A 12,209-nucleotide genomic window follows, 5' to 3' on the forward strand; every position below is an offset into this window, starting at 1 on the left:
CACTGTGTTAGAGCGCGTCTGCATCTGTGTCTGTGTCGGTTGTGTTATGTGAATGTATTAAATTTGAATGAAACATGCCAACCAATCACTTAGCCACTGTTGACAATAAAAAACAACAATGCTCTATTGTGTGTGCCCGTAGTGCGTGTGTGTGTGTGTGAGTGTGTGTGTGTGTGTGCCCGTAGTGTGTGTGTGTGTGTGCGTGTCTTTTTGTCCGTGCTTCTAATTTGTTTTGCTTGGCTGGTTAAATTGAAGGCGTTTGTTATTACGCTGGCAGCGGAGCGTGTGTGTCAGTGTGTCTGTGTGTGTGTGTGTGTGTGTGTGTGACTGTTTTTCAGGGGGTCTTTAAGTGTCTCAGAATGAAGTCAAGCGGAGAGAAGAGTGGAATCACAGATGCTTTCCCTCCTTCCTTTTCATTCTTTCCCTTCATTTATTTCCCCCCCCTCGCTTCAGTCATTTAGGTAGATGGAACAACTCTCAATGTCAGATTTGATTGGCGCCAAGGCTGCGAGATGCCAGATCCTGATTGGTTGTAAGAGTGCAGCTGGAAAGAGGGAGAAAGAAAGATTTACATGATTTGCAGAGCTATGTGCTTTTGATTGTGGAACTATTTAGCATTATTTCACATATTTTGAGTTAACCCTTTTAAATTACATCAATAAGTGACCATTTCCACTCTTTGTATGGTTTCTAAAATATATTTCCTATAGACCTGCTCAGAGAATCAATATTGTTTCTGCTAGTCAGCCCTGCCTTGTCTCTGAAAATGTGGGACAAAGACAAGAAAGGAATGCTAGGGGTATAGAAAGAAAGACACGTTGAACTGCTTCATGTGAGCTCCTCAGAAGCAGAGGTGTGAGAGACAAAGGAAAACAGTTAATTGTCTCCCATGAGGTGAGTTTGGCTCCTGTTAAATCTGAACCAACAGCTTAACACAGTGGAGGATCCCTCAGGACAACAGAGCCCTTTGTTTCCAGACTGGTTGGAGTGAGAAAGTGATAATAGTAGAGCTTGGCTCTGGCTACATAGATTGATATTGGACTGTGGGGTTTGGCTCTAATCCAGATACCAAATACTTATATTTGGATCTGCGGGATGGTGCCTTGATATCTATACTTTAATGACACAAGCTTTGGAGAAATGTACAATTTTTCCCGATGGGAGGAAAAGATGTCTGCTGTTTGTCAAGTTTAGACTGAACAGCAGAAGGGATGCATGCCACTTCATTTCAAGTCTACTTTATATGTTAACATACTCTGAGCGACTGTGTCTGTAAACGTCTTCAGTTCTAATGTTGAACAGCACACTTTTCTTTAAAGAACAATAGCCACACCTTACTGTATCACCATCATTAAAAATAGAGTGGTATATACATGTCATCATTTCTATGCAAACTACATATAATCATAATCATAATCACTTTATTTGCAAAGCAGCTTTCATACTATAAATGCAGCTTAAAGTGCTTTACAACAAAATAGATTACATACACAAAGTGCTTCACATTAAAAGGAGCATGAAACAATGGCAATCATTTTAAAATAGTAAAAATAGTAAACAAAGAGATGAGGTTAGTTTTTAGCTTGGTTTTAAGAATGTTTAGCACCCTGATATCTAAAGGTAGTGTGTTCCATAGTTTTGGGGCGTGAACAATTCTGAAAAAATAATTCTTGTAACTTCTCTGCAGGGATTAGTGAAGCACAAAGCAACAACTAGAAACAAACAAATACAAATCTATCACAGGTATTGTGTCAGTGGAATGAAGATGATCGATATTTAGATTTTGATGAATAAAAACTGAACAAATATAGAATAAATGGCTCATCTTATCCTAAACAATTGACAAGGTGTTGGGAAGATGTCCAATTAAAAATCAGTATGAATCATCTTTACAGTTGATTTCACAGTGCTGATTTCTTTAAGTTTTTTTTTTTGTTGCTAACTGTGTCTTTCTTATAATGATTCATTGTTTTATTGCTTGGCCCTTTTACTGGCTGTATTTCATCATTATATTGTTAAGCTTCATTAAGCGTTTTATATATTGAGTGCCATTAGATGTTTGTACTGGACCATGTAGATAATACACTGTGTGGTATTTATGTTGGTTGTGAAAGAGCTATTCTCCTCAAATTTTCCGACAGCCCGACCAACCTTAACCCAAACCACTTTCCTCAACCGCAGTGTACACCCAAGAGGAATCGTAGTTTATCTGACCCCAGACCTAACTGTTATTTAACTTCTCAAACTCTGTGTTTTATTGGGTTGCATTTACAAATGTCCTGCTGTGGGTGATCAGTTGTTGGTTGTAAGGGTGGCCAAGTACTTTTAAAAAATGATGAAGGCCTACCTTTGTGAGGCTTATGTTTGGTTGTTGCTGAATTGGTGTCATGGGGTCGTTAGTTTAACTCCATTGTATGGGTTGTCGTTTGTGGTGTCGTATTGCATTATTTTTCAATCAGGGATGATAATAAATAAACATCCCATGGCCTTTAGAGACATATTGTATTTTAGTGACCATGGCTTTTATATGAACTCAGAACTCAAGCAAGCCTTTATTTCTAATTCCCTCTGTGTGATACGTATAATCGATCGTGTTTTAGTATGAAGCCTTCTTTTGATCAGCTCCTGTTTGCCCTGTTAAAGTTACTGCATTACACAGTTAATATAAACTCAAACACTCCCTGCATCTGTTTCAACTTAAAAGCCTTCTCGTGGAGAACTCATTGACAAAAATGTGTGGATAGTTTGTACAATACAACATCGTCTGAGTGTCTGTTTGAACAAAGACAAATCCTTATATTAAAACACAGTATGTGAAACAGGACTGGTCTGTTTTGCCACGCTTCAGCAGGTCACGTACAGTGGACAGTCATCAGCAAACGTAGAGAATAAAATGATGCTGGTGAAATAAAAGTCATTAAAGCCAAAACACAAAATGTTGTTCTCTAGTGAACACTTTTAACTGGAAATGAGTTCTGCTGATAATCAACATAAACAGTTAATACAACTTGTCCATATGTGGTTGAAGATGTCATTCTCACACTACTATCTGTGCGGTGTGTTTAGGAGCAGAGCAGGTGTTGCTACTGGCTCGACGGACTGACCTGAGGAGAATCTCTCTGGACCTGCCAGACTTCACCGACATAGTCCTGCAGGTAACGCGCACACACACACACACACACACACACACACACACACACAAACACACACACACACACACACACACACACACACACACACACACACACACACAAATCTGTCCTGTTTTTTTACCCTCGTCATGTATTCATCATGTTAATGTTTGCCAATGCAGGTGGATGACATCCGCCATGCCATAGCTATAGACTACGATCCGGTTGAGGGTTACGTCTACTGGACAGATGATGAAGTGCGGGCCATTCGGCGATCCCACATCGATGGCAGCAATGCCATGGTGCTGGTTACCACGGAGATCAACCACCCAGATGGCATTGCTGTTGACTGGGTGGCCAGAAACCTGTACTGGACTGACACCGGCACTGACAGGATAGAGGTACATCTGACACATGAGAGATAGTAGTTTTTTGTAGAATGATTGCATGAAAAGCTTTGTGATGGAAGTCTTGAAGCAATGATGTCATACTCTAAGTATTCAGTATTGTAATAGTGGTCATGTGGTATTGCAGGTCACCAGGCTGAATGGAACCTCTCGGAAAATTTTGATTTCTGAGAACCTGGATGAACCCAGAGCCATCGTCCTGGACCCTGTTAATGGGTATGTGTATGTCTAATGATGCTGCTACCATAGCTACCATGTCATCCTTTTTCTGAGATTTTAGGGACTTTGCAATTTGCAGGATTTTTACTTGCAATACTTTAAACCAATAGTTGGTGGATATTTTATTGGCTAGTGTTGACTGCATTTTGGCCAACCCTCCCCAAACAAGGCAGTGTGAAGAAGACTGTACTGCAGCATTTAGATGCTGATGTCGTGAAAATAAAAGACCAATAAATAAAATATTAACATTTACAGTATTTAATCAGTTTTAGAGGCCAGCTATGATCCTGCGTCCTAGCACTAGGGGTGACAACAGAAAGGGGAAAATCCATAAATACAACAATTTGAACAAGTAACAGTATGGTGTGAGGTGTAGAGACATCCAAAAAGACAGATAATATTGAACTCCACTGGTAAAAAGCATTCTCTTACATCTTAAAGAATAATGAAATGGTAATGTTATATTTAGAGATGTGAAATAGATAGAATCTGTGCTACCTATCATTTAGGAAATGTGTGAAAAGATGATTTACCCTGTGACTCCATTAACCATCCTCCCCTCCGTCTCTCTCAGCTACATGTACTGGACAGACTGGGGGGAGCATCCCAAGATCGAGCGGGCCAACCTGGATGGAACGGAGCGGTTTGTCCTGCTCAACAGCTCTCTGGGCTGGCCCAACGGATTGGCCATCGACCACGCTGCGGGAAAACTCTACTGGGGAGACGCCAAAACGGACAAGATAGAGGTATGTCGTAACACCTACGTATGGATTCAGCAGCTCCTCGGCGGGGAGGAAGAAACAGACAGAAGGGAGAGTAAAAAAGATGAAGTAGAATGAGGATGTGTGTGCATGCGTGTGTGTTTTAATAGCGATCCAAGCAGGGGGAATGTGGAGTTACGCAATAGCTGGATAGACTTACGCACCATTGTGCTAGATTGTTGTCATCTGGTCTGGTCTGGTCATTCTGGGTTATACTAGTCTGATGTGAAATGGTTTGTCTCATTGTTGTCTGTCTGCTCTACAACAGACAAATATCTACCCAATCAAATAAGTGTGTTTTTTCCAAATCAACACTTGAGTGTGATTCAGTGCTCGTGCAGATAAATATTACATGTGAGCTTTCATATGTCAGCTTGGGTAATATCTGGTTTGATGATCGTGTTTGCGCCGCACTTTCACACACACGCGCACACACACATCCCTGCTGTCACCTGTTTTCAGTTTGCTGCATCGGACCAAGTCAATAGTCTCAAAAACTTGTTGAAAGGCTCCAAATACTTGAGATGTTTTTTATTATCTGTTTCATTTCAAATAACAGCCTCTGATTTCAGTGTTTCCTCTCTGCTTGAAGGTGTGCTAATGACTCTTTTCTGGTGAGTGTCAAAGAAAGGGGCAGACACAAACTGTAGGTCAGGACTTGGCTGTGGTATCTTAACTCAGGGTGTGTGTGTGTGTGTGTGTGTGTGTGTGTGTGTGCGCGTGTGTGTTGGGTTATAACCTCCCTTTAATCATTCTTTTAAAGCTGCATACTACAATATTTCTTTGAGTTGCTGTCCTGCTCTCACTGCAGGACATTTTTCATCCCAGACTGTCGTCATGTTGATGATGGAGTGCTCAAATTACACTCAGATGATCTCAGATAAGGTGCACTGATTATTCCACTTATTACAGGCAATTATTATTCTTTACCATCAATTTTCTCAATGATCAATTACTATTCGTAAAGGTCAGATAATAGATAAAATGCCAAAGCTGATGTCATAAAATTGATGGCTTTGTCTGACCAACATATCATGATGTAAGATGAAGAAACCTTCACATTCAAAAAGCTGGAACTAGAGAGTGTCTCCCATTTTTACTTCAACTGAACTTAAACGATGAATCAGTGATTTACACAGTTGCCAAATACGTTTCTGTATATTGACTAATTGCATCAGCTGTAATAGTGATACTCAATGAAAACACAGGTTGTTAGGTGTCCCCTTGACTTGTCTTTGACGTGCTCTAACTTCAACTGCATCTTGTGTTTGGCTACGATGAAAATCAAGATCCTTTCTGATTTGAGAGTTTTCTAACGTGTGTATGATAGACACATTGTAAACATCACAGGGCATGGTAGGCTGGCTGTAAGTGACAGCAGAGGCCACAGTTCAGATCATCTCTGGTGCTGAGAGAGTTTCTAGACTCAGCTGGGATCAGACTACATGAGTTTCCGTTAAATTTCCAGCATCAGGCCTGCATTTAAACATCAGGAGTGACAAACAAGTGTATTTTTCCTGCCTAGTTTAACAATTCCTATCATGTGTTCTATCATAGTTGACCAATAGGATGGCAGAGTGCTCTCTACATATGTAACTACGGTGAAGAGAAATGGGGATGCTTCTTATCATAGCATACACAACGTCTGTGTAGTCCTCCATCTGCATCTTCTGAGTAACAGCTCGTTAGGGGAGGCTGTGGATCAGGAGGTAGAGCTGGTCGTCCACTAATTGGAAAATTGGCAGTTCGATTCCCGGCCATCCATGTATCCTTGGGCAAGATACTTACCCACTACCTACATTGCTCCTGATGGCTTCGCCAACCGAGCAGTGAATGGTTAGTTTCCTCCTGATGAGCAGGTTGGCACCCTGTGTGGTAGCTCCTGCCATTAGTGCATGAATGTGTGTGAATGGATGAATGAGACATGTAGTGTAAAAACACTTTGAGTAGTCAAAAAGACTAGAAAAGTGCTATATAAGTACAGTCTATTTACCTTCTTCACAGATGCATTCAGGAACACTGTTTAGTGGAGGTCATCTGTATTCTGGCAGCTTGTTTGAGAGGAGTGTTTTTTTAATACATATATAATGAATACAAGACTGTCATATGTTGTAAAAGGATTTACTCTTGTTTCTCAAACAATATCTTTTTTTTCTCCAAGTTGTTTGGAATCATTGATTTCTGTGATCCACCTTCCAACTGGCAAAGGATGTTTATATTTGCATGAATGAAACACAAGCTGTTACTCAGCCTGTGTAGACAGCTGTATTGAAGCACATCTGTACTGTCAGACACTGTGTCTGTGTAACACTGTGTCTGTGTAACACTGTGATTGTGTAACACTGTCTGTGTAACACTGTGTCTGTGTAACACTGTGTAACACTGCATCTGTGTAACACTGTAACACTGTGTCTGTGTAACACTGTGTAACACTGCATCTGTGTAACACTGTAACACTGTGTCTGTGTAACACTGTAACACTGCGTCTGTGTAACACTGTGTCTGTGTAACACTGTGTAACACTGTGTCTGTGTAACACTGTAACACTGTGTCTGTGTAACACTGTGTAACACTGTGTCTGTGTAACACTGTAACACTGCGTCTGTGTAACACTGTCTGTGTAACACTGTGTAACACCGTGTAACAATGCGTCTGTGTAACACTGTAATACCTTGTAACACTGCGTCTGTGTAACACTGCGTCTGTGTAACACTGCGTCTATGTAACGCTGTGTAACATTTTGTCTGTGTAACACTGGGGCTGTGTAACGCTGTGTAACACTGTGTCTGTAACGCTGTGTAACACTGTGTCTGTGTAACGCTGTGTAACACTGTGTCTGTGTAACGCTGTGTAACACTATGTCTGTGTAACACTGCGTCTGTGTAACACTGTGTAACACTGTGTAACACTGCGTCTGTGTAACACTGTAACACTGTGTCTGTGTAACACTGCGTCTGTGTAACACTGCGTCTGTGTAACACTGTGTAACACTGCGTCTGTGTAACACTGTGTAACACTGTGTAACACTGTGTAACACTGCGTCTGTGTAACACTGCGTCTGTGTAACACTGTGTAACACTGCGTCTGTGTAACACTGTGTAACACTGCGTCTGTGTAACACTGTGTAACACTGCGTCTGTGTAACACTGCGTCTGTGTAACACTGTGTCTGTGTAACACTGTGTAACACTGCGTCTGTGTAACACTGTGTAACACTGTGTAACACTGTGTAACACTGCGTCTGTGTAACACTGCGTCTGTGTAACACTGTGTAACACTGCGTCTGTGTAACACTGTGTAACACTGCGTCTGTGTAACACTGCGTCTGTGTAAAACTGTGTCTGTGTAACACTGTGTAACACTGTGTAACACTGCGTCTGTGTAACACTGTGTAACACTGCGTCCGTACAGGAAACACACAGAGAGCAGCGTGAGCACCAACACCAGCCCACCAGCATCACACACAGCACCTCTGTAGCCATGATTGACAATTTTGTGACCTTCCTCCATGACAACCTATGAACTCATGCAAGCTCATGATAGGCAGCATATGATAATTGGTTGGGGTCACATTTATGGCATATGATTGTCTAAGCTGACATAGGGTAGGGTACATTTATTGATGCCTCTAAAAAAAAATTCAGCATTGACACAACATTATTCTTGAATAGTGATAGAATAAAATACTATATACATTAAAAAAATCTCCAAATACTATATACAATAAACAATAAATATACAATACATTAGTGGGAGTGGGAGGTACTGGGAGCTGTGGTGTTATGAAAGACAAAAGTATTCTGTAGTCTGATTCCAGCATTACTCCCAAAAACTGTCAATGGATGAAAGGATGATTCCTTTTTCCAACATAAAAAGCATATATCATATATGTATATTACACGTTAACCCTTCCAACCCCTCCATGCTTTACATTCTACATATGTCCTACAGTCTGTTAAGAATGAAGTCATAGTCACATTCACTTGTCTGATTTGGAGTCCACACCCCAGTCTGAGAGGCAGGGAGAGGTGAGGCAGGGCTGAGGGGTGGGGGGAGGTTGTTGTTCTTGTTGCCCTTCCCCCCTCTCACCAAGACTTCCACAGCTTCTTAGAAAGCAGGTGTTCTCCACTCTCCTCCATTATTTTTATTCAAACAAAGTGAATAAGCACACATCTCTGTTCTTCTTCCCTCTGTTTTTATTTTTCTCTTTCTTTGATCGGCCGCATTTTTCCTTTTTTGTTTCGTTCCCTCGCTCCTCTGCATTTGTCTCTGATTTAGCCCGGTGGTTCCTGTTGTTGTTGTTGTCGTCAGTGTAATGTGGCGGTTGTTGTGGTGTCAGCACAACTGGACCAGTTTACTAGTGTTAACATATTTTCATAGCAGCGCAGAGGGAGGAAGAGAAGGAGAGAGAAGAAGAGAACAAAATAGTGAATGCCTGAGCTTTCTGGCTGAATGCTTACCAATTGAAAAGGGGTGGCGGCTCTCTCTCTCTCTCTCTCTCTCTCTCTCTCTCTCTCTCTCTCTCTCTCTCTCTCTCTCTCTCTCTCTCTCTCTCTCTCTCTGTGTGTTTGTGTGTTAGGGTGAAAGGACCCACCTCAAAGGTTTTTTTTTTCACGTTTCAGCCTTGTTTTCTCCTGTTGAAAAGAAAAAGCTGCTGGGTGTGAAGACATTTCCATTGTATGTCCGCCTGTATCTCTCTCTCTCTCTCTCTCTCTCTCTCTCTGCCTCTCTCTCTCTCTCTCTCTCTCGTGTGTGTGTGTGTGTGTTGTCTGGTTTTCTCTCATTGTTTGTTATTACACACATGCATACAGGCTAAGGCTGAACGCCCACTGTCAGATTTGAAATGTGAAGCTGTTTGTGCCGTGATGACAGAACAGATTTATAGTTCAACAAGTTTTGTTTTTGTTGTTTTGTCCATTTTTTCCCCCATCAGTAATAATCACACCAGACTCTCCAACAATATTTGCAGAGATTAGGAAACATTTACATTAATTGGGTGTAAATAATGTTAAATATCCGATAAAAACTCATTCGATCCATTCTGGTGGAATTTCAGTCAACAAGTCATCTAACAGGATGATGTTTGGCTGCTTCAGTCACAGTTGCTACACTTCAGAACAGCAGGGGCCCTCCTCAACCTAAATCCTAGGCCTGTACCTGAATCTGAATTGTTCAGCTTGACTCTGAGTCACCAGGTTTGGCTCAATACAGTTTTTTGTGGTGGGGGGGATGGGCCTGAAGACTAATGTTCCACTTCTTTATTAGATTTTTGCGTATGCTTTCTGTTCTTATTTAAAGATAGTTTTGTGTTTTTATCCAACATTATTACTCATGTTTTTTATTTTTTTATTAACATGATAATATTATATTGACATTTGTGCACAATTATCATTAGTTCAAGAATGTTTTATATCTCTGAATAGATACAAAATAAACAAACTGGCAAAAAACAAACAACAGAACAATGAACAGTAGGGAGCAGACAGTAACAGTAAAATCAGTCCTAAGGGGCATTACATAGGAAACCCATTTATTCAATTTTATGGTTAATAGATGCTGTTATCTTCCCGTTTATTCCATACATGTCCATTGTAATTTCAATGCATGCATTTAGATTTGGACTTTCTTGGGACAGCCATTCCCTGATGAGAGTCTTTTTTACTAACCACCAGTAGAGCATTTATTAAATAGTTGTCTCTTTTTGGCAATTCTTTAGGTATAAATAGTCAAAGTATATTTAAAATATATTTTTCACTTATATTTTTCTCAGTTATGCAGCAGTCCAGTGTATGTGAACTCCAGTTGTGTTTCTATCACAGATGATCGTTTTCATACAGTCGGAGAAACAGAAAGTGTGCATCCTGCTCATAGTTCAGCTATGAAATACTGGCAGGTTGTACCAGAGTCAGGTTGAAAAGTTGTCACTCTGACCTCTTACTTTGTAGTTTGTTAGACTGTGTTTGTTAAAGTTTATAGTCCACCACGCTGTTTTTTAAGGCAAAATGTTAGTACTATTTGAACCAAAAAATGTAAACCTATGTACATTGATGGTCAGTCTGTCTCACTGCAGGAAGACAAGTAAAACCAACGTATTATTATGTCCAAATTGCACCAAATTCGACATTACACCTTCTCAGGTCCCCAGCTATACACCCACCAAGTGTAGACTTACTTACATACATACATACATACATACATACATACATACATACATACATACATACATACATACATACATACATACATACAGTCATACATACATACATACATACATACATACATACATACATACATACATACATACAGTCATACATACATACATAACATACATACATACATACAGTCATACATACATACATACATAACATACATACATACAGTCATACATAAATAACATACATACATAACATACATACATACAGTCATACATACATACATACATAAATAACATACATACATAACATACATATAGTTATACATACATAACATACATACAGTCATACATACATAACATACAGTTATACATACATACATACATACATAACATACATATAGTTATACATACATAACATACATATAGTTATACATACATAACATACATATAGTTATACATACATAACATACATACAGTCATACATACATAACATACAGTTATACATACATACATACATACATAACATACATATAGTTATACATACATAACATACATATAGTTATACATACATAACATACATATAGTTATACATACATAACATACATACAGTCATACATACATAACATACAGTTATACATACATACATACATACATAACATACATATAGTTATACATACATAACATACATATAGTTATACATACATAACATACATACAGTTATACATACATAACATACATACAGTTATACATACATAACATACATACAGTTATACATACATAACATAACATATAGTTATACATACATAACATACATATAGTTATACATACATAACATACATATAGTTATACATACATAACATACATACAGTCCATAGATGAGTGTACATGTAATATACTTGGATGTTTGGACTGTATAGAATAACCAATGTCAATGATCAACCTCTACTTCAAACAATGCCTTGTGTGTGAGTGAGTGAGAAGTGAGCCTGCCAAACAGCTGAAAACTGAACAGCACCCAGCATTTCACCTTCGGAAAGAGAGAAGACAGAGAATGATAAATGACTGAGCCAGACTGAAGACTTTCTCCAACACTGGAGGAATGCTCTCTCTCTCTCTCTCTCTCTCTCTCTCTCTCTCTCTCTCTCTCTCTCTCTCTCTCTCTCTCTCTCTCTCTCTCTCTCTGTGTTTTCAAGTCTTTTTTTAAAGAAATCTGACTCCCCCTCTGCAACCTCCCACCCCACCCCCTCGTCTGTGAAAAAAAAAAAAAAAAAAAACCCTCTGAAGTTACCGCACAGGCCCCCTCCTTTTGAAAAGGAGTGTGTGTGTGTGTGTGTGTTTGAGTTAGTGTGTGTGTGTGAGTGTGCGAGAGAGAGTGTTGGCTGCTTTGACTGATGTGTTGCTTTCTCTGAACACACACACACACACACAAAACGGCTGCTTTGTTGTGATTATGCAGATTGACTATGTGCAATGCCATTCAATCACACTGTGGAGCCATATGGTAACTCTGCTTGTGTGTGTGTCTCTCTCTCTCTCTC

At 39.7% G+C, this 12,209-nt stretch overlaps 1 protein-coding gene across 1 annotated transcript in view; it reads left to right on the plus strand.

Moving 5' to 3' along the window:
* lrp5 (low density lipoprotein receptor-related protein 5) overlaps positions 1-12,209 on the plus strand; it is a 73,028-nt gene that overhangs the window by 25,539 nt on the left and 35,280 nt on the right. Inside the window, exons 8-11 of the mRNA XM_062420235.1 lie at positions 3,067-3,155; positions 3,314-3,532; positions 3,666-3,754; positions 4,332-4,503. Coding sequence (XP_062276219.1) covers positions 3,067-3,155; positions 3,314-3,532; positions 3,666-3,754; positions 4,332-4,503 — 569 coding nt within the window. The remainder of the gene's footprint in view (positions 1-3,066; positions 3,156-3,313; positions 3,533-3,665; positions 3,755-4,331; positions 4,504-12,209) is intronic.

This window comes from Scomber scombrus, chromosome 6, assembly GCF_963691925.1.
Source record: "Scomber scombrus chromosome 6, fScoSco1.1, whole genome shotgun sequence".
In the NCBI taxonomy this organism is placed as follows: domain Eukaryota; kingdom Metazoa; phylum Chordata; class Actinopteri; order Scombriformes; family Scombridae; genus Scomber; species Scomber scombrus.